At 44.6% G+C, this 23867-nt stretch overlaps 2 protein-coding genes across 3 annotated transcripts in view; both read right to left on the bottom strand.

The window, feature by feature from the left end:
- LOC146194504 (clathrin heavy chain 1-like) overlaps positions 1-22099 on the bottom strand; it is a 46979-nt gene extending 24880 nt beyond the window's left edge. The window contains exons 1-7 of one of the 2 annotated variants that reach the window (XM_084597444.1): positions 21714-22099; positions 21445-21545; positions 20767-20900; positions 12303-12455; positions 10254-10372; positions 7776-8069; positions 4735-4905 (exon numbers count right to left, since the gene is read on the bottom strand). In XM_084597444.1, the coding sequence (XP_084453570.1) occupies positions 4735-4905; positions 7776-8069; positions 10254-10372; positions 12303-12455; positions 20767-20900; positions 21445-21545; positions 21714-21791 (1050 nt within the window). In that variant the 5' untranslated portion in view covers positions 21792-22099. The remainder of the gene's footprint in view (positions 1-4734; positions 4906-7775; positions 8070-10253; positions 10373-12302; positions 12456-20766; positions 20901-21444; positions 21546-21713) is intronic. The other variant, XM_084597445.1, reaches the window with a different exon arrangement.
- A 132-nt stretch (positions 22100-22231) lies between these two features.
- Positions 22232-22967, bottom strand: LSm1 (U6 snRNA-associated Sm-like protein LSm1). Its single transcript, XM_084597447.1, has one exon. It carries the CDS (start codon positions 22818-22820, stop codon positions 22413-22415), a length of 408 nt encoding a protein of 135 aa, XP_084453573.1. The 5' UTR covers positions 22821-22967; the 3' UTR covers positions 22232-22412.
- Positions 22968-23867: the final 900 nt, after the last annotated feature.

The raw sequence follows: 23867 nt of genomic DNA, 5'->3' as shown, positions 1-23867 counted from the left end.
GCCCACCACGGGGCTCTGTACGCAGCTTTTTTTCGTTTTTTGATTCTCTGTTTTGTTATGTTCGGGACACAGACGCGAAGCTTGTGTGTAGTGGTGATATCAACATCAACATGTTAAGTGATCATAGATACAAAAAAGATATGGATTTATTGCTACACGCTAATGGACTTGTAAATGTAATTAAAGAACCAACGCGAATCGCAACTAGATCATCATCGTTACTAGATGTATTTATTACGAACCTGGACATTAGTGCTGTAAAATCAGGTGTACTTATTTCAGATGTGAGTGACCATCTTCCCATTTTTTTTTTGCTTCAAACAAAAAAAGCAAAAGAAAATTAGTCAGACATTTTCTTTTCAGGATATTACCGAGCATAGCCTCTCTGCATTTAGGAACTCCGTAGCTGATGCGAACTGGAATACTATTCTCTCGGAAAAGGATGCCGAAAAAGCATATGAGACTTTCATGAACACTTTGAAACCCATTTATACTGCCTGTTTTCCAATAAAAACACTGAAACGAACGCGGCGTTGTCGAAAGCCTTGGATTAGAAAGGAACTTGTTACCAAAATAGACACGAAGAATAAGTTATATCATAAGTTTATCAAAACTAAAGATGCAAATGACCTGAAAACTTTTAAATCTTTCAGAAATCGTTTGGATAAAGAATTAAAAAAGGCCAGAAAGGATTACTATACCAGTAAATTTCAATCAACACGTGGTCGTACCGATATTGTGTGGAAAAACTTGAACAGCCTATTAGCCTATAAACAAGAAAAAGAACAAATTTTGGCTATAAATGTAGCCGGGAAATCTTTAACTGGTCAAAAATTAGCCGATGAGTTTAACAGCTTTTTTGTGAACCTCTCTAGAAATATCTGCCCACAGAATAATCTTAACGATATTCCTTGCACACTCGATACTATATTTCTTAGCCCAGTTGATGACTGTGAAATAATGACAACTTTCAACGATCTGAATAGCACAACAGCAACCGACATCGATGGTTTAAAAATGAAACCTATCGCTTACGTCATTGACTTAATCTCGCCCTATGTTTCACATATAATAAACTTATGCATATCTAATGCTGTGTTCCCTCGTCGCATGCAAGTTGCGCGTGTGTCGGTACTTTTTAAAAAAGGAGATAGGAATAATTTTGGTAATTATAGGCCGATATCCGTCTTGCCCATATTTTCAAAGTTGCTAGAAAAAGTTATTCACAAACGTTTAATATCGTTCGAAAATAAACATAGCATACTAACTGCTTCACAATTTGGTTTCCGAAAACACTTATCCACAGAACTTGCACTGCTCGAACAAAAAGAATATGTATTAAGAGAACTAGAACAGAGCCGGATAGTTATCGGTATTTTTATAGATTTCACCAAAGCATTTGATATGATAAACCATGACTTACTACTCCGTAAACTTGATTGCTATGGTATACGTGGGCGTGCTGCATCACTCTTGAAATCATATCTGCGACACCGCAAACAAGCAGTTAGTGTAAACGGTTTTCTTTCTGAAACTCTATCTATCTCCAGTGGTGTTCCGCAAGGAAGTATATTAGGTCCGTTTCTTTTTAATATTTATATTAATGACATCGTCCGCATTGCACCATTCGTAAAATTTATTATTTACGCTGACGACACAAGCATATTTCTATCCGGCGATAGCGTTGACAAGTTAATAGATTCAGCCAATAGCACATTAACTCAGTTAGACTTATGGACACAACGAAATGCACTTGAAATAAATATTACTAAAACGAAAGTTGTAGTTTTCAGAGCTAAGAATAAACAAGTCTATTTTACCAGAGACATATGTTACAGGTCTGTTCCTTTAGAAGTCGTATCATCATTCAAAACATTAGGTGTTATCTTTAACGAAAAAATGAGCTGGGATGATCACGTCGATCACCTTACAACAAAACTATCGCAGGTTATCGGTATAGTCTATCGTAATCGTCATGTGTTACCGACCAATGTGAAGATTATATTATATCGATCCCTGTTCCATTCTCGCCTAAATTATGGAATTTTAATCTGGGGCTCGACAACACAGGAAAATTTGCGAAAACTACATGTGCTACAAAAAAGCTTTTTACGCATAGTTGAACGTGTACCACAGATTCATCACACCAGCCAATTTTTCTTAAAGCACAAAATAATCCCAGTAATAAAGCTACCTGACTACGCGCTATGTCGTGCTTACAAAAGAGAAATTTCCCAAAATACATGTTTTCTTCGCTCACTGGCTAATCTACAAAAACGAGAACAAGCATACGCAATCCGCAATCTAGATCCCTGGAACCTTAACACATACCGGACCACATACGGGCTGCACACATTGGAAAATAGATTGCCCCGCTTACTTAATCAGTTATCGCAAGACAATATTATCCTTTCAGAGGCATCATTTCAAGAATTACTTTCATACTTTCTTTCTTAAAACACAGGTTCATCCCATAATATGTTTTTTTTTTTTTTTTTTTTTTCGTGTGTGTCTTTATTTGCTTGTTTAAAAAAAGAACTGCTTTCAAATGTGAACATTTCTGCCAACGATTTTTCTCTTCTTTCATATGCTTCCGCTATCTATTTCTGTACTATGTATTTCTGCGAATGTATTGCTTGTGTTATGTATTTATTTCCCGTATTCCATAATCCAAAACAATGCATTGTATACATCAGGCAGTGTTGTGCTGTTGTTGTTTTTTTTTTGTTTTTTTTTTGTTTTCAATTCTACCCGCTATTATTTATTATACATTGATTAATTGCTTCCCAAATGTTTTTATCAACTGTGATAAGACCGCTGATGTACCATTGCCAAAGTGGGGAGCTTGAGGCCTTGTCAAGCTGCCGTAAGGCAGCTTTTACTCCAGGCTCCCGCCATCATGTAAACGTTGATGGTAAATAAAGTTATTATTATTATTATTATTAATCTTCTGCCGTTTGGTGTTGGGGCCATCCGCCTTCCTGCACTCATCCGGAATCACTGAGCCGCTTGGGAGCCATCCGACTCACTTACTCGACTCCAACGACACATCTAGCGAAGGAGTGCTGTCGCAGCATGTACTTGCGCCGCCTGCCAGTGCAGGTAACGTCACTGCTGCTATGCACAGCTGCGCATGCGCTTCAGCGCTGCCACCTGTCGCCGAGGAGCGAGGAGGGTGTGTGCCTTTTGCCTAGCAACTTGCTATTGTCGTTCCTCTCTACCAGGGCGGCAACTACAGTGTTGTTGTTACGGTTAAACCTCTATATAACGAAGTCGGTAAAATTGGCACTTGAATTCGTTACATTGAAATTTTGTTATGTCGAAATTAGGCTCGTAATATGCAAATAAAATTCTTAAATGGTGTTGCTGGTGCGAAGCACACACGGAAGAACTTTTATTTGTGGGCAAAGTAGTCTGTCACTTTCTTTTGAGTCTTCTTTGCATTCAACAACGGCATTAAGCAACCTTCATAGGCCCACAACGACCGCATAGTCTCTTCCTCTTCTGTAGAGCCCGCGAAACGCCTCAGTATGTCAATCACATCGGCTATTTCACCGGAGGTGAGGACGTCATCACACTCGTCCTGATTTTCCGTTTCGTCATCCATCTCACCTTGCAATTCTTGAACCACATCATTCAGGATGGATTCCGTGGTCACCTCTTTTGTCGCGAGGAGATAGAAATCACACCCTGCCGACGGGAATGTTTTATGCCCGGGTTGACATGAACCACTTGAAAACGGCTTTATCCATGTCTTCATAGGTCGCTGCCTTCAACCTTTTCCGTTGGCTGCTTGTCCCCTTTTTTAAGGAGTCGATGATGGATTCCTTGAGGGCTCAAAATTGTGGAGAGTGAACTTTGCGGTATCCCGAACTTTGCGGCGACATCTTTCTTCTTTTCGCCCTTCGCGACGGCATCCAGTATGCTAGCCTTCACTTCTAGAGAGAGCACTTTTTGTTTGCCACTCATGCTGCTGGAACGGAGCCGCCAGAAGAGCCGACTATGACAATGACGAGGGACAGGTCAACAGTCAAGCGACAATGCGACAACAAACAAATGCACACACGCTGCACGATCCCGTGCGCTGTGCAAAAAATAGGCATAAACTGCGTAGGAAGCCTGCATGCTGCACCGCGGCGCCTAAACTGGGTTGATGCTCGTGCCGCCTAGTGGAGTTACTCAACGCCATGTCTGCGTCTAACGCGCACTAGTACATCAGAAGCCGCAGCGTATGCCATGCCATATCATCATCATCACCGTCGTCACATTTTTAAGCGCGCTCGGCTCTGCTGTGCCGCCGCGCCAAGGTCAACCTACCTTGGCCGCGCTGTGCTTGTTTTCAGGCTGCGTGCGCTTTGATGGGCACTGCTCTCAACCTTCGTTCAGGCATTGAGCCTTCAACTAAATTTCGTTACATTGAAAGTTCGGCAAAATTTACTTCGTTATAGGGGGGCTAAAAATGCTTGTGTTCTATGCGCCCGAAGTTATAGAAACTGAACTACTTCGTTACATCGGGGATTTCATTAAATTGTAGTTCGTTACATCGAGGTTGTACTGTGTTATCACCAGCAGTTTTTCTCCTTATTCCTCATCTCTTTTCTTGTTTTTCCAGCCTCTGGATGTAATGGACAGACGGTCACTGCGAGTATGAGTGCATAAAGGCTCTCGCCTTAATTGTATCAAGCTGTGCATGCTCCTTTCACTCCCAAGGCAATGAATGCCATGGGTGCTCACCTGGCCATTGCGTGAGACGACCATCAGCCCGCAGGTGGGGGTGATGGAGGCAGCGAAGGTGATGTCGGGGCACACCACGTGCAGGCAGAGGGGTGTCACTGTCTCCAGGTCACACAGGTGCACCACACCGCACTTGGTGAGCACGTATACCAGCCCCTGGCTACTGGACACCTGCCAACAAAGAAGGTCAACTGCTGTACGGGGCTTGACACGGGCTGAATAAATTGTACAACGGGTCATTTCGCGGAACTGGTGCAGCGACATCGTGGATGACCACTTTTAGTCGCATGCGACCTGAACACCACTAAATCTTGCCTACATACACGCCGAAATTTCCATTTATGTGGACAAAATAAAATGCATTAAACCTGGAAAAGTTTTGTGCCTAAAGCAATGAGAAATTGCTCTCTTTTTATTTAATAGATTGCTCTGTGCTTTACAGTAGCTCTCACATGGCTGTAGCATGATTGCGACCGACCTGCAACCCGATTCTGTCGACATGCTCTACAAGCTGTTACTTTCATATAGCGACTCTTTTTTATTTTGGGGCCCGACCTCTTGGCCAAACATCTGTTGTAGCACACCGCATTGACACAGACGATGCTGCTCCTGTTCACAAGCAACCATATCACGTCTCTCTTTCCGAGCGCCAGGTGATTCAACGTGAAGTCGACAAGATGCAGACTGCTTGTCCCGCCACCCTGTCGATCCTCCAAGCTCTATGGCCTGTGACATTGACGCATGTGTCTTGTCTTTATTGGCCTTTCCCCGCATAGCCGACGAACAGCACTTGGACTCCGCACTCCGGCCTATTATCGACCGTCTGACTACCGGCCAGTCTCATCCCGCCCTCGCCAGGTTCGTACTCTAAGGGGACGCACTATACCATCGCAATATGCAACCTGATGGCGCTGAGCTCTTGCTCGTCGTTCCGCAACATCTGCGCTCCACCATCTTGGAACAATTTCATGATGCTCCCACCGCTGGACATCTTGGCATGTCCCGCATGTATGACAGCATGCGCCGACGATTTTACTGGCCGGGTCTCTATCGCTCAGTTCAGCATTATGTGGCCGCATGTGAGCTTTGCAGCGTAGAAAAAGCCATCCGTATTGCCATCAGGACACCTGCAGCCGATATCCATCCCGACTGACCCGTTTTTCCATGTTGGTGTTGATTTGCTTGGACCCTTCCCGGTCTCTGCATCGGGTAACAAATGGATCGACGCAGCGACCGACTATGCTACGCGTTACGCCATTACCCGTGCAATCCCGACTAGCTGCGCTACAGATGTCACTAATTTCCTCCTCCACGACTTGATATTACAACACTGTGCACCTCGTGAACTACTCACGGATCGTGGTCGCTGCTTCCTCTCCAAAGTGGTTGACGAGCTACTTCGTGTGTGCACCGTCCACCACAAATTTACCACTGCCTATCACCCTCAGGCCAACGGTCTCACAGAACGCCTCAACCGTACGCTCACAGATATGTTATCTTATCAATGTATGTATCCGGCGACCATCGGGACTGGGACATTAATCTACCCTTTGTAATATTTGCCTATAACTCTTCTTGTCATGATACCGCTGGCTTCTCTCCCTTTTACCCTTTTACCTGCTCTTTGGCCGACACCCATTACTCCCCTTTGATACATCGCTAGCCACTACTCACGCCACCACTAGTACTTAGCTCGTGATGCCATATCCCGCGCTAATAATGCTCGTCACATTGCACGCGACAGGCACTTTGCCTCCCAAAGCTCCCAGCAATCCCATTATAACAGTTGCCATCGCGATGTCCACTACGCCCCAGGCTCTCTCGTTCTGCTCTGGCTCCCATCACGCCAGGTGGGCTTGTGCGAAAAACTTCTACAACACTACACAGGCCCGTACCGTATCTTGCGCCGAGTCACCGGCGTCACATACGAAGTCGAACCTTTGAACCCGAAGTTTTCTGCACTACGAGCTTCCGACATTGTGCACGTGACACGACTCAAGCCATATTATTCACGCCCTGCTTTGTTTACCTAGAGTGCACCAGGACTGTGCTTCTGCGGCGGGGGTAATGTTATGTGGTGTACAGTGCTGGCATTCACCAAGTGAAGAAAGAAGTGTCTGGGTGTGTGGACGAAGACGACGCTCAGTGTTGAGTTGTGCGGCTAAGCAGTGCCCATCAATTTCAGAGTGGTGTTACCCATCGGTGTGTGATTTCCACTTGTAACAATACATATATATATATATATATATGTATATATATATATATATATATAGACAAACAGACACAAACAAACACTTATTTATATTTTTTCTTAGGTCTTGGTGACATATATTCATCACTGCTGCAGTATGCCAGAGCTCAATCACCACTAACATCTGACTGCGGTGCAGTGTGATGGCCCAACAAAGACGCATGTCAATGAGGAAAAACTGAAAAGGATATGGAATTGCCAGAGGCATAACTGAGCCGAGTATTTTTGTTGCAGCAGTATTTGCATCGCCTTGCCAGTGCCCTAAATGGGTGGCAGAAAACAAGCTGAGCTTGTTGTTTCCAATGTGCGAGAGACCATAACCGGTTCCAGTGAATGGGGGTGCATTAATGCACAAAGAAAATGCTTTCTCCAAAAGTGGCCTGGCAATGTTTGAAGACACAAAATAATAGTAATGGCAGTAAATTAACACTGCTCCGCACTTGCAGACAACTTGAGGTATGCCCACCGGTTCACATCATTACTGTTCGAAATATATTAAGGTGCCACGACAGAAGATGTACCCCACCTCGCTAATGGGAACAGTGAAAAGCTGACAAGGCATAAGACGACAACACACATTGTGAGAACTGGCCGTACGTACTGCTCCCTCCAATGATGCCGTCAAGTTACCAAATTGTCAAACTTGCATTTTGAACGAGACGACAACACACATTGTGAGAACTGGCCATACGTACTGCTCCCTCCAATGATGCCGTCAAGTTACCAAATTGTCAAACTTGCATTTTGAACGAGCTTCTTCTAAAGAAAAACGGCCCAGCATTAGTGGTACCTGCACACAGACGGGGAAGTCGAACTTGTCGAGTGGGTCGAAGAACTCGAGTGTTTCAGCAATGGGCCCCCGGAGGGCACCACCCGTGGCCGGGGGCGGCCCCAGCTCAGTCAGGTGCAGGCGTCCCTCAGGCCTCTGCCCTGCGGGGCCCCGGTCGGCCAGCAGCAGCAGCTGTGACGGGTGCATTTGCCCCGTGAACTGGTGGCGGCACAGGTGGGCGCACTGGCCAGGCAGCAGCTGGCCCACCCGCCGCTCCACACTGTACAGCTGCACCAGCCCAGACACCACCTGCTCCTGCACGCCGTCGGGAGAAGTGTGAACGAGAGCATGCACCGATACACACTGTTGGAAAAGCAAGACGATACACTGCGGAAGCTTGACAATACAGGACAGGCAGTGCAACTGCACAGACAAGAAATCAGCAAGGCTGATGTGAAATGTTCAAGGTTTTCTTTGAGCCACAGGAGTTCCTAGAACACTACAGAACCTCTTATGACGAGGGCAGTCACAGTGTCCGCTTGGTCAAAGTTAAATAGGGAAAGTGGGGGAAAATTGCCAGTGCCACGCTATACTTCTCAAACTTGAAAGGAATCGACTGATCGCAGGTTCACCGATGACCACTCAAATCTCAAGGGCCCTTGAAAGTAACCCCACGCTATTAAAATGTGCACATACCATTAGGATCCATGCATTTTTGTTACATTAATATGGACAGTCATGAAAACCAAATCGTTACACTGCTTCAAAGATAATTTCTCTTCTAGATTTTGTTAAACGTAGTGCCAATGAGTGATTGATTGCCCTTTTCGCTCATCGTTTCATGTTTTACACTGAGAAGTTGCACAGTCGATGTACGTTAAAATTTTTTGTGTTGCGTGAATTCACTTGAACAAAACTATGACAGCAGCTTGCACCTCGCAGAAAGTTAGATTCAGTAACTTTCAGCCAACTGAATGCCGATACACAGCAGGGGTTTGTGGGAGATGAAAAGTAGAAGTCATTTGTTATTGAAACGCCATCGAGAACAATATGTAACTGCATCACCTTCAATTGCATCGCATTTGAAGCATAACGGTGACTCGGATAATGCTCTTGTAGCTCCTAATGCTAACTTCGCTGGCCTGCATTATGCTCTAAAGCAGACCTTATCTTTAGAGTCTTTTTTATTTTTTTAGAAGAAAAACTTCTGATTCATTATTATGGACGATTCAATTTATGGACAGTTGTGTGCGGAAACCAAAGTGTCCATATGAACGAGGCACGACTGTATAGCCTCCAATTAATCTTGTGCAACCAGTGTTTCAGTCATGAAACCTAACCTTAATTTACCCGATTTAAAGATTTATAAATTTCATGTCTATGCCGTTTTTCTACAGTATTCTTTCATAATCCTTTCCTGAAATGCAAACTTATAGCTCAGCCTACATATGTATTATATCACACAGACAACCACCATAAAGTTTTCATTTCTTATTGTCGAACAAATCTCCTTTTTGGTTCTTGCTTACCCAATGTAGTGCAGCATGGTATCCATCACATCGATTGAAAACAGATTGTCATTTATATTGGCTTTTAGTAACCATTTTACCATTTTACGTAACTCTTTAGCAATTTCTTTTGTTTCCTTGTGTGACACGATTTTCACCTTTATACTTGCACTGTGTTCTTATTGTTATCATTCTTTAACATTGTTTGAATCTGTTCTGATGTAAGATACAATGCCCACCCAGTCTGTAATGCCCATGGGCACTGTTGGTAATATAATGAATATATACAACTATAAAAAATCAATAAGAAAACTTGAAACAATGAAAATATTATTACCCATTCGAAGAGTAATTTTTCACTGAGTACACAAGAAAGCCCCTCACACTGCCAGATTTAAACAAGCTGACTCTACTGATGCTGCTCTTGTGTCCTTGGCCAGCTACAACATATCTTGATGTGTTTCGCTCTTTCTTTGCACCTCAGGGCAAGAAACTGCCCACAAGCGCTGCAGTGACAGTACCCATAAATACAATAAAGGCGGTTAATGAAAAATGAATGGTTCTGAGGCTAGCTTTTATCAGCGTTGAAGCCCAGCTTCAGTGCTGTCTGTGAATTGTGCGAAGTACTATGCAAAAAGCTTTTTCTAAACAAGCTTTCAATTAAGAACAACACTTCAACATGCAACTGGTGGTTTATATTTTCACAACTTCATTTTGTTTTACTAATGACAATGGTTAGTGTGTAGCAGTGGGGCTTTTTTTTAGAATGGCTGAGAATTTCATAAATGCTCAAGCATTTCTGCGCCTATGAGATTGCATACCTACTGAACATTCTGAGCATGGAAATTCAGTGTGGCAGCGAAACATCTGAAATTTTAGCGGCCAACAATTCGATGAACACCGAGATTTCTTTCACAAGACCATTTTTCTTCAGTGTCTCTGACTGCCCAGCTAAAGTCTGGCAAAGAAAGGTCACAAGATAGATACTCACTTCTTGGAAAAGTCCCGTGACTGCCAGCCACTTGAGACCTGGGTCTGCGATGTAGCTCACCAGTTCGGTGTTGCGTATCCGCTCATGAAGAGTGAACATGAACACTGGCTGCGTTGGGGCTGGAACAAGGAGAACACCACCAAATCACGAGCACGCCTCAAGCAAGGACCGGTATTCAAAGCCTGCGTATATATATATATATATATATATATATATATATATATATACTGCACAAGCAACTGAACAAACTAGGTTTCGTCACAGCCTGAAAATGTACCATAAGGAGTAGACTTCAGTCTGTACAACACACCCCCTGTCACAAATATAGTAGAATCCCGCTAAAGTAAAGTAGAGTATAATAGAAACTTATATATGGTAAACTGAAAGTGCAGTCCCAGTTCATCTTCTATAGAAGACTGTATGTTCCTTTTTTTTGCAGTAGACATTTTTAATAAAACCCAGATATATTAATGTCCATCTCACCGTGCGAACACAGTTCCAACAAAATGACATGGCGGCACACATGCAACCTTGAATCACAACACAAATATTTATTTTTTATGAAAATAACGCTAAAAAGGCAGGTTTTTTCTTTCTTTTTTCTTTTAAGATGGCTTAACCAATAGGCGAAGCCAGCTTCATGTGGGCCCTGGAGTTATGAGGCACGGAGCATGGAGCACGCAAGACAAAAAGATTATAATAAATTTGTTGGCTAGGAATGTGGAAAGAAGGCGACACGGTCAGCTGAGAGAGTAAAAGAAGCAGGAGCGGGTTTGCAGCATTGGGCAGCACGAAGAACAGCGTGCGGAATTTTTCCGTGCTTGACTGCTTCGTGTTTTAAATGACATGGAGACAGCAGAAGACAGTGGTAAGCATTGGTTTTCACATGAAATCCAAGTCCCTTTGTATTCGTGATTATGCCTTCATGCCAAAGCAGTATTTTCACAAGCTGTAAATGAAATTGAAAACCTGACTGCATAAAATCTGGTAATTGAGAAAAAAAAGTTGTATAATACAAGATAATAAGAGAAGAATAGAAGGTGTTTGTGAGTGTTTGTTATAAACTAAAAAGATGCGTTTAATAAGTAGCTATTTATTTACCAAAGAGCATCTTCAGTGCCACGTCATTAGCAGCAACTGATGTAGTAAAGACCCTGACATAGCAAAGATTTTTGCCAGTCCAAGTGACTTTACTATAGAGGGCTTGTAAGTCATGGACTTTACTTGAAGTTCACCAATTACACAAATGGTTGAGTCAGTCAATTTCTGATTATGAAATAAGCTTGCTTATTAGGAATAGATTAGTAGTACAATCCAAGAACTACTGTGTCATAACACTGAATTATGTGTGCAACTTCTTCGCACTCCAGAAAAGTATGGAGTTTTACCGAGAAGCAGAAGCTGCACTAAGGACACTCCTTAAAGGTTGAAGAAAATCCGGCTCTGCTTTCCTTTTCTGTAATGACACACGAGATACTGTTGACCATAAATCACCATATTCAATTCAACCACACCCAGTCTATAATTTAACTGATATTTTTCTCTCATGTTGTTTAGCTTTGGTTTCAGCGGCCTATGATGGCAATGTTGTCAGAGTAGGTCATGTGAGGCATACAAAAACAGCAATATTGAATCGTCAGTCACAGCCATCGGACTTTTCGGCAGGCTGGTGTCAGAATCGCAGTAAATAAAAACTAAGATGTAGTGATTTATATTGCAGATTTTTTTAAGCCTCAGGCAACCAGAATTGAGCATTGTCACGATCACTCAGCAGTAAAAACTAAACAGAAACAATATGAGGAAGAAAGTTAATTTAATTTTACATTATCTACCAGCCATAAGAGAATTCCAGATGTTGGTATGGGCTTTAAACATTCCCAGAAAATGCAACAACTAAAATTTCGGGGGCTATACTTCTTTCAAGAGCCCTAATAGACCACCATACTTTCACATGAGAATCAGCAAAAATTTAACACTAGAGCTGACAGCTGGTAAACATGACTCAAAGTTCGCCATAAGAGATGACAGCCTCCGAACCCAGTGACGCACCAGAGGAGCAGTCCCAGTGGAAGACGGCATCTCTGGTGACGAGGCCCAGCGTGGAGGGGCTGACCCAGGACCAGTAGACCAGATCCCGTTCCAGGCGGCTCTTGTGCAGCAGTTTCTTGGTGCGCGTGCTGTATAGGTACAGCGCTGACTGATCTGCACCAACATCACCACGACAGGGGAAGCAATGCAGGCCTTATAAGGATGCACAGCTCACTGGATATAGGGTGCAGGAATTACAAAGCTCAGCACCTGGTACTGAGCAGACTTCAAAGCATGATGGTCCTGCTATCCTAGCTCCATTAACTTAAAAAGATTGCAGCATGCTGAAAAATGTCACCAAAGAACTGAATTGGCAAACAAAGAAGCCATCGTCACTGCAAACATTTTCCATCTGCTCTTTTTCATTTTCTTCACATTCAGTTTAACATTCAGATAAAAAAAAAATCATGCGTGCACTCATGATCAGGCTGTGGTTTTTCTTGAATTTGAGTAAAAGCCATAATGTTAAATTTCTATTATGTATATTCCATTTATGCTAGACATTTCATCCAGACAGCTAAAAAATGCACAAATAAAAGTTTTTAACATGTGCAACCAGCTTTCTGTAGTATGTGCTGAATGTGACACCCCGTCAAGAGAGGACATACCGAAGAAAATTCAGATACTAACTGCACAAGAACTACAACATAGTGCTGTTCTCACGTCAAGATTTATATTATAGTATGAAGTGCAGAATGCCTACAAAAATGCAGGAAAAATTTAAACAAAGTGAAAAAACATCTAGTACAGACAGTGTCTATGAATCATGACAAAATATAAAAACATTCATGTTCAACTGTATTGACACTGCTCCTTTAAAAATTAAAATTGTACATGGAGTTTTTTTCTCAACACAGGCTTGATAGTGTTGCACATGTACTACACGAGGAAAATATTGTATTTTCTTTATTATTTTCTGTTCTCATATCCTTCATAATGCCTATTTTTTCTCGACTTTTCCCTCCATATTGTTTCAACTGGAGTTTCGTCTTGCTGGTATGACTCCAATTTGGGGTTTCTCCTTTTACATGCCCACACAGTGAAGAACGTCCCATACAGCTGAACTATTTCTTTTTATGACAAGTGTGCTCCTATATAATAGAATATCTGGCAACTACAGACACGATTTTGCCGTATGATGTGCTTGGTCGCAACAGAAGGTGTGCCGACATATGACTGGGCCAAACATGGGGGTACATGACAGGGTGTTGTGCCCGGGTGAGCCGCCCAGATTCCCCTCCACCAAACATCAAGCTTCTCCACGTAGCATCCCCTTCGCAAGCCTCGATGCTGTTCCGCAAGACAGCGGCGCATTGCCAGGAAGCATCAGCAAGATTCAGGCTTCAATATGCCCGGAATTCCAGATGAGATGATGCCAGTCCCTTAGCGACGAGTCGCCTTCGCGCCGTAGCAGATTTGAAGCAAGCGATCAGCGCGCTCGCTGATTGGAACTCTCAGGCCGCTGTCTCGTGCTGCCTCCGGATTGGACAATTTGAGTGCTAACGTCTTTTCCAGACTATATAAGCGAGCACACAGCCTCTGGAGACTGAGACCTTCAAGAGCGTTCATCGAGTGCTGTGCCGCTCACAAGGAGGGAATGCATCATATTCTCTCCGGCCGTCGCTGTGCGACTACAGTTGAGTCTAGCTTGTAGTCCTTGGCCACATTGGTGGCAGTGGCGGGATGTTGTAGGCGTGACCGTGGCGCAACAGTGGTTGGCGGCGGTATGATGTCCCAGGTGTGACCGTGCAACTGGCTGGCACTAGTGATCTTTCAATGCTGGATGGAAGCTGCGGATTGACTGGCATCACGCACGTCGGCACGGTGAATACCTGATATTTCCCTTACCCTGAAACGCCAGACTTTCTCTGACTCAGGTTATGATAGTTAGAGAAAGGTTTGGGTGCAGCATTGGTTAACCTTGTGTGTTTCAAGCCAAGTGAAAAGTGTTTGAAAACCAAGGCATGCTAAAATGGCAAACAAGGTGCTGTGTGAAATACTTGCGCGCGTTTTGCTGGAGTGAGTTAGCAAACATCAAGCATATTCTAAAAAAGGGCAAATAGCAAGAGGCCGGTGTGAAAGATTGAGAGTTACAAGGTCAGAGAACTCCTCCAAATTTGTGATGAGTTGGACATTGATTTGGGCTCAACAAAAAGAGAAAAAAGGAAATGCCACCGAAAGAGAGTGGAGATCTGAAAGTAACTGAACCACCTCTCGAGACAAAAGCACAAGCTGGTGCAGAGCATGACGAAGATGTAGCCAGGCTAGAAGGTGACCAATTGACAATTTCCATTTCCGAAATCAGCTTCATCACAGAGCATGAAACACAGAAAGCTGAAGTGACATTTATGGAAATTCTGCCGTCAACAAGTTTTGATCCGCAAAAGGCAGACCCATGATGAGTACACATACGCTGTAGAAAGTCAGACTTCTGAAGCTGGCAGCAAGCGACTAGAGAGGAGTCTGGATTTTTCGTGCACTGACACGCTCAGCTGCATTCACGAAAGCAACAGCCATAGTACAAATGATGACGTGGCATACATGGCCCTTACGCGATCTGAGGCGCCCCGGCTATCGGACAAACTGGATCTTGGGTCAGCGTTGAGCGATGTGGCACACCGGTGGATCAGGGTAACTTGAGTGACAGGCCGGAACAGCAAATGTCTAGCTCGGGGTTGGCGTGAGAGAGTGAGCGAGCCTTATTTGAAAATGACTGAGAGTGAGGCGTATGCTGCTAGTGGTGATGTAGACGCGGCGCCGCACTTGTATGACGCCAGCAGCGCATCACTTGCTCCGGTTACCGCAAGCTGGCAAGAGCGGGCTGCAGTCCAAAAAGAAAACAAACAGAGCTGCACGGTAGTGTTCACATTAGTGCCTGTAGAAACCAAGGTGCTAGTTGACACTGAAGAGAAAGGATTCACAGACGTTGCCGATGCAATTGCAGCCAAGAAAGGTCTGCACCAAAGGGTGCTTAGAGACACTAAGGAAGAAAGTAAACATAAGCCACCTAGGCAATGCATCACAGACATACTCACAGATACGTCATGTGACAATGATGATGAAGTTGTCAGAGAATCGAGGCCATGGCCTAGTGAAAACCAGCGCTACGAGCGGCAAAGAAGAAAATGAGCACCAAAGTGCCACCACCGAAAAGAGTGGAAAGGCAGGCATAAGAGAGAATGCATACATCAAGAGGAGAAAAAGCTCAAATCAACATGAAATAAAAGAAGCGACGATCCCAACAGCAGAAATGTGCCCGTGCAAAGAAAAAGCGCAATTGGTGCGCAAAGCGTAATGAAAGGGACAGGTCGTTCAGCAAAGCGAGTAACTCGTGCTCGCATGTTTCTTCGCACAGAAACAGGAGGGAAAGGTTGTTCAGGAAAACCCAGAGCTTCAAACTTCTCCGCCTAACACCCCCTTTGCAAGCCCCGATACTGCTCCGCAAGGCAGCGGCGCATTGCCAGGAAGCATCAGCGAGATTCATGCTTCAATACGCAAGGAATTCCAGACAAGAATGCGCCAGTCTCCTAGCGGCGAGTCCCCTTCGCGCCACGGCATATTTGAAGCGAGCAATCAGCGTGCTCGCTGACTGGACCTCTCGGGCCGCCGTCTCGTGCTGCCTTTGGATAGGACAATTTGAGTGCCAATGTCTTTTCCAGGCTTTATAAGCAAGCGCACAGCCTCCGGAAAAAGAGATCTTCATGAGCACTCATTGAGTGCCTTGCCGCTCGCAAGGGGGGGGCATGTCATAGTCTCCCCAGCCATCGCTGTGCGACTACAGTTGCATCTAGCTTGTAGACCTCGGCCCCCTTGCTGCCCTACGGCACAACAAGGGGCACAAGTGCAGCAGCACAGATTTGCCAGACTGCCTTCACACGAGAGCAATGGGACAGAGTATTAGGTGATGATGCAGTAACAAGGAGGTCCTGGTTGGTACTTACACCATTACTGCCACCCTACTGGATATGCACTTGAAGCACTTGAAGACAACAGCACCAATGAAGATACAGTAAGAGGCTAAAAGCATCTACAACACCAAGCATCAATGATTAGCCTCTGTACATCATTCTTGGCACATTTTAAAAACATGAATGCTTTTTGACAACACATATTTCAGGTTGTCATTTCTCCCGCGTTAAGAAGAGTATTACTGAGTCTTTAGAGCATTCCTTCAGTAATGTACACTACTAATGTTTTAACTGATTAGAGGACCTGTTCTCAAACTTTTATCTCTTCTGACAGACCTGCCTGGGCAAAAGGGACACAAGCTGGGATACGGGCATAGGATTTTCAATCAGGAATATTCCTATTTTTAGAAGCAAAAGCCTTTAATGCCTCACTGTCGTCGACAGAAGGTTGTCAGCAGAGGTGTCACACTTTTAAGAGCGAGTGTTAAAAATAAATTAATAAACCTTGTCTTTACCGGAAATCGAACCTCCATCCCTTGGACTCCCAGCGCAGTGCTTCACCAACTGCGCCACGCCCCGGAGCGTGAAACGCTCTTCATAATTCCCCTTGTCTACCGTGAGGATGAAAGCGGAATTCTGCATGTGACAAATATTGCACCTTTCCTTTCTTGTAAATGAATTATAAAACGCCTGTGAACTTTGATGCTTTCAATGAAATGCTGGTTGTGTTCGACAAGGGGCGCGCAATGCACCGTCACAACAGGTCATGACGTCACCAGGCGATTCATGCATATATGAAGCTGACCCCACCGGGCATCCGATCCAGGCGTCCGTGCGACTCCTTTCATTTGCCACTTCCTCGAACGCCGCACCACACAGCAAACAGAAGCAGACTCAGATGTCTAGGAGGTGTTAGTACAGCAGGCATCAGCGGCGTTTCAAATTTATTTACAGGATAGAAAAGGCACAGCATCCATCACACCGTAAAGCAAGGGAGAAAAGTAGGAGTGAAAGAAGAGAGGGAAATAGAGGTGCCGTAATGGAGGGCTATGATCCACCGCACTATAATGGCTTTCGCCTCATCGCACTTTAGTGGCCCAAAGTGCCCTCTAGAATTTTCTTTTTTTTTTCTTCTTAAAGTTTTCTGTTTCATTCTCACTGCTGCACAGCTACCCTGCTTGTGCACCTAGGCACAGCTGTTTAAATATTATCATCTTATTATATTATTTGCTAACATTTGTACCTTACAGAAAATTATCCTATCAAAATGCTGTTTCATACTGCAGCCTATGCAGCTGACATTCTCTCACTAACAGATTACAGATGTCATGTAGCACTTACACCAACCACTCAGACAAGCTTAAAATTAAATTCCAGAATGAATTCAAAACAGTGTTACTTTAGCTAGGTAGGAGTAATTACTGCAGTGCCCCTTTCTGCTGACCTACATGGCTTTTTGTCATGCTTTCGTCTCATTCTAAGTGCTCTAGTGACATACAATGTTTTTTCTCATCTTGCCAGTTCACTGCTTTACTGCTCTCATTGTTGTCCATAATGAACAGTTGTTCTAAATAGTTTTGTGACTGGTGCAATAATAATATGACCTTCGTGTTGCTCCTGGGCACCCGAAATAAAGATTGAGTAAGATTATTGTTATTATTGATGTAAAAATATTATTGGTGATATATTAATAGGCATTTTCATGCTTTTAATGATACATGTAAGTTGCGTCACTCAATAATGCCTTAACCGTAAACAAATAAACGGCAAAATGTTTCTGCTTCTTTCTGCATGGGTTCTATGACATTAAAAAGGACAGTAAAGCTGTCCTTTTTCATTTAGTCACAATGTTGCATCTGTGAATATTTTTGTTTTTGCAAAAACAGATAGAAAGTCAATCAGCAGTGTGAAGTTTTAACTTTTATTTTTATATGAATAATTTTCTGGCGCAAAATAGACCCCCTAGAGCAAGACTATAATTGGTGCTTAATTCATTAAATACTCTAGGAATACACAGACAACCAAATGGCATCTTACGAAGTATAAGAGCTGTACGACCTATGTTGCGACACCAGCGATTAATGTGCACCAAGGAAATTTATTTTCGCTCTATGACAGTTCTAAGGTTCTAAGCCAAGAGTCTCAAATTCATATAAAAATTTCGTCCTCGTAGACCATAAGCCAGCAAATATAACAATTGAACCTAGTCAAAACAACAAAATAAATATCTACCGAAACTGCCTGGTTACCCCATCATACCCTCCTATTCTTCATGCAAAAGATAACAGTGTATGCTCTTTTCTGCCTAAGTGCCAGAAGGTCGGCACTTCAAGATGACCGAGAACGTTACTGAAAGGGCACAATGATTAATACCATGGTCACCTATCTTCATGAGGAAAAAAAAGACTTCAAGATGATAGTGAGGGTGGGTTTTCTGATGCGCCACTCTTGAAGGCAGCTGACATCCAACCGAATTTCACGCTGGCAACGGGACTAGTGCCTCCCTTCGATCCTACAAAGAATGCATGTCATGTAGCAATGATGCCCTTCAGTTGACTTTAGTTGAAAAATGAGGCTGGTGGTAAAGCTGCGTGAAGCTGGCTTGCATTTTCAGAACAAAGACTAAAATTTTTGGAGCCACTGGGCCGCATCACAAAGCTCTGCAGGCCATACGTGGCCCGCATGTCCCTTGCAATCTTCCAATGGAGATCAGCAAGGCTGTTGCTTGGGCTGCACTTCAGGCTTTGCCAAAATGAGCAAGTTCTAGTGGAGACTTCCTAGAAACAGTACTTAAAAAGGCTAACAATGTTATCCGACAACATCGTGTTGACTGACAAGAGCAGTGCAGCACTTATGTGTACTAGGATCTTACCCATCAGCTTGCTGCTTCCCTAATCGTTCAGAGTAAAAGGTATACGGTGCTGCTTCGGTGGCCAAGTCACTCCTCCCCGAGCACACACAATCTGTGGTGCAATGCAGGAACCCACAGCTAAATGGCTAGAGCCAGAGCAGCACCTCTTTTCCATCAAACAGCAGCATGGATCATGGAGAAGACTAATGCAATCTGCCAGCAATCACAAAATACCCCGCGCAGGCAAAGACAAATTAAACAAGGCTGACGACTAGGCGAGATGGTAATCATTCATTTTAGTCTCCAGTAAAATGACTAAAACAGCAGACCATGCTTTAGACACCCCTCTCACAGTCTCACAACTTTTACTTGTAAGAGTGCACAACATAGTCACGTCAGTGCAAAGTAACAACCAACATTTACACCAATGCACAGCTGATGTTAGCTATATTTGTGCAGTGTATTCTTCTCAGTTCAGAAAATAGTAATTTTGATTTCTTTCTTTTTTTTTTTGTAGTGTGAAGAAGAAAAAATGTTAACTATTATCCAAAAGCCCTAAATAGCCTCCAACTGCAGGCCTAAAAGTGCTGCATATTTGTGCAGTGAAGGATGACATAGTTTTTAACAAGGGAAATAAATTTGAGCTGAAGCACATTTCATAAACCATCAAAATTTTACCACCACAAAGGGTCAACCTCAGAGAATCCACACAAACCGGGAACTTCTTCAGTGCAATCTGTACCATTCCAGTTATTGATGATAAAAAAATTGTTGCTGAGAGCTTCCAACTAAATAAACACTGTTACAGCCACAGCAAGGTGCTCGCAACAGCTCTGTCCAGTGGGTGTGCTTAATATGTATTCCCTTTTATCCAGTGTGCCCAACCCAGCTACTACCACATGGCTCACCAAACTCCCTCAGCAATGCTTTCACTACGCTCCTTCTCATTGGTACCTACTGTTTGACATTGAATAGATGTGCACAGCTTGACTGCTGCTTTCTAAACACTCTGACATGATACCAAATGATAACTCATAGAATAAAGGGCCACAATTTTAAAAGAGGAAAATAATGAAAAATAACTTCTGCAGCACGGTTTAACGGTATTCTGCTGTGCGTAGAATAGCAATGCTTGGCTCTGATGTTCACTGGGGCACGATCATATGAATGGGAGGGTTTACTTGCCAAATTCTTAAAGCAGCCAAGGGCTCATTCACCGGGCCTTACATTTCCTGCACATGCATGGCAACGAGGAGACAAAGTGGCAAAATGCCATATGCTACACTGACAATCGTAACAGCTAAGGAACCGTCATTTTTGAAGCTCGGGTGGTTACCCTAAAAAAGAAAAAGAATAGAAGAGAAACACTAACTTCAAATATACTATACACACCAGTTTTATGCTTCCAAGTTGCACTTAAATGTTAAACAATGACATGGTCTTCACCTGTGATTGCTACTTGCTTTGGTTTAGTTGAGAGTAAGCATATTAACTTTTCTCCTTTCTCGATATGCGTACAGTTTGCCCTCTCTTTATATAGACCCTATCTCCCTTCAGTCCCTCTCACTTCCACAACTGTCATGCAGTTCACACTGCAAAGTGAATGTGCCTCTGGTGATACCATCACTAATTCAGTGATCACAAAGACGTAAAAGGTAACGCTCACCTGTGATGGCTAAAAGAGGCTTGTCTGGGTTCAGCTTGGCACAGCGTGCCTCGACCTTGTATGTCTGCGGCACAGACCGCTGCGGGTTGAAAACGGTCACCACAGAGCATCTGTCGGCACTGGTGGATGCACTGCTGCGGACAACAGCCAAGTGGCAATGGGAGGCTCAGTCAGTCTGAATAGCCCATACATGAAAACCGGCCACTTGAATACTTATTGATTACTGGCACAAGGGACGTGCCTATTCAAAATTCAATTGAATCTTTCCCGAGTGAAGGCAGAGTATTTCTGCTGTTGTAAACGTCTGCATGTGAAAAGAGGAGTGAAGAACGGTGGTGGGCAAGGATGAGCATGTTTGGTACTACTCGAAACTGATACAGGACTATCCTCAAAGTCCTTGCTATTTGAGCCAGTGTGCTGATTAATGTGTAAGGATTATTTCCCTGGCATATAACACCTAAACAACAAACGGCCACAGAAATATGGGCGCTGTTGCAAGCATATTCCATTCCAGAAACCCACAAAAGTCGAAGTTTCGGCATTTCGCTGCAGCAAGCTATAAACGCCTTGAATTTGGACGCAAGCCAGATATGTCACAAATGTAGACACACGGTCGCTCCGGTGCTGTCGATAGACTCAGAATGCGCGCGCTCGCCAGCTGTGAACAAGGTAACTCACTTTCGGCAGGTCATGGTGTGGCGTATACAGAGCCACTGGCTCGGGGTGATCGTCACTCGGGGCCATGTGACGTGCTCTAGCGGAATACCCAGCTGTGTCAACTGCAATCCAAGGAGGATAGAGATGCAGCTGTCAAGACCCAATATCGGCGCCACGGTCAACGGAGCCCGCCAACACCACGGGCGTGTCAAGTAAATGCCGCCTCGAAGACCGGACAGATATATGCGATGTTAAATAGGAACTCGGAGGAGCGCTTGTAAGATGATTACCTGAACGAGTTCCGTGACGCAAAGAGACGGTCCGATGCTTTTTGGGTCGACGGTCGACTTTTTCCTGACGGCGGACATCGTGGGCCGCTGTCATCGGATGGACGTTGCGTTGGGCAGCGAGTTCGTGGAAAGGCCGGCAACCGGACATGGAGGCATCGAGCGGCGCCTTAGGTCAACGCGAACCGCGGCGGTGCCGACCGCGGGACGCCCCAAGCAGCGAGAAACGAGACAAGACGCACGTAAACACCCGCAATAACTTTCCGGGCCACTGATGATGGCGATGGCCATGGCGACATGCGCAGAGAGCACCAGCCGGTACTGCTGCAGCACATAGCCGCTCTGGCTGCATGCAAAGGTGTCATTTCTGCCGTCGCGCAGAATGTCTGCCTTGACACCTAGCACTGACACCTAGCATTGCACTGTGCGCTGAAAAACGTGCAACTGTCGACAACCCGGACCCGAGCAAATTTTTCGCGCCGAGACCTGCCTGAGCTCCCAGAGATTGAACGGCACAACGCTTCTCAAAAACATTCTGCACGAGTGACACTTTATTCGGATGAATGAAACAGGGCTTTTTGTTTAGCTCGCAGATGCAAAACAAATAGGTCCACGATGACACACTGCACAAGAACGTTTTCGGCGCCAGCTAGCTTGCCGGGCCGCACGGAACGCAAGCAACAACTCGCACGGACAAGCTAGTTAGTAATCGTCGTGGGTGATCTCGACGTGATAGTGAAGCCCCCGGTCTTTCATGGCCTTGGCCCTTTGCTTCTCGAGCTCCTGTTTAGCGTCTGCCTCGATTCGCTGCACCTCGAGTATGTCCTCGACGCTCACTTCCTCTAGGTCGACATCCTTCTCCTTTTCTTCGTCGATTTCGCCCAGCAGCACTACGTTGTCGCCGCGTATGACGAATATACCCCGTGGAATGTCACCGTACTGCTTGCCCACATGTATCCTTTCAATCGTTTGATGCAAAACCAAGTTGGCGAACTGGTCAATGCTCCGAAGGTAGCCGATGAGGGTGCGACCGTCACGTAGGAACACGAGCAACTTCTTGTCAAGCTCCTCCAGGAGGCTCGCCGTACCGGGTAAGTAGAACAGCGTCATGGCCTTGGTTGACGTGCCCAAATTCAGTCTTTATTCGAGCCACATATGAACTGATGAACTGTTTATACTCAGGCTCGCTGGACCATCAGTAGATCATGGTATCCATATCCATACCCATACCGTATTCGCAGATTCGCAATCACGTGTTGAAGGCAGCTGAAAATGTGATTGGGCGCAGACTATAAACTATAATGCTTTCCTGTTCATTAATTGCGCTAATAAGAGAATATGTATACAATAAAGTAGCTGTTTTTTTATAGGGTATTTAAACGTTTTTAAAGAAAAATAAAAATGTGAAATTACATTTTGCGCTGCCGCGAACGCGCTCTTGAGCAGACGATGCCGCAGCACCGCGGCAATGAGTAAAAGTGCCGTCAAACCCCAACCAATTACATTCTAGCTTTCTTGAAACGCGTATTGTCGCTTAACTGGGCCTGCATTATTTAACGTGCACGTAGGTGTTTCTCCACACCTGAACCGGGCCGTAAGGGGAGGGAGAAAGGTGGGAGTGAAAGCGGAAAAAGAGAAAGGGATGCCTTAGTGAAGGGCTCTGCAGCAATGGACCTTTTTCCAGTAGCGCACCCTTCTTGAGGCCGCCAGGCGAAGTACGAATGACGGGACGGGTTACCGAGAATTTGTGCAGAAATTCGTTCCCAGTACCGGGGTTGGCTTTTCATTATGCAGAGATTCTTGTGTCATCTGTATACATACCAAACACATTGATGCACTAAAATTACCCCCCCCCCCCTCCCCCTGTTAAACCATGACAATGGCAACAGGAAGCAGGCGAACCTGGTCCTTTCTTCCCCTTTGAGGCAAGCTGCGGGAGGTGGGGACAATATAATGCCTCTGTCCCGAATTCGGCCAAGAAGATACTAGCACTGCACGCAATTATTGTGCAACAGTTTGTCGAGCCATTGAAGCGAGGGGTATCGTTTCCTGGAAAAGCACGTGCACTAAGTCCTCCCCCCTAATTCTAATTCCGCTTGGCATCTCCGGCGAAAATGGCGGCCAAGGAGGCTTCGCGCATGCGCAGTAGCGCTACTG

Source organism: Amblyomma maculatum, chromosome 3 (genome assembly GCF_055883805.1).
Source record: "Amblyomma maculatum isolate TAMU_Amacu chromosome 3, ASM5588380v1, whole genome shotgun sequence".
NCBI classification, from domain to species: domain Eukaryota; kingdom Metazoa; phylum Arthropoda; class Arachnida; order Ixodida; family Ixodidae; genus Amblyomma; species Amblyomma maculatum.
Note: the sequence above shows the minus strand (reverse complement) of the source record. Positions and strands in the feature narration are given on the sequence as shown.

What these genes read in the sequence shown, in the direction of transcription:
- LSm1 (XM_084597447.1), bottom strand. Translation starts at nt 22,820, where the DNA reads ATGACGCTGTTCTACTTACCCGGTACGGCGAGCCTCCTGGAGGAGCTT.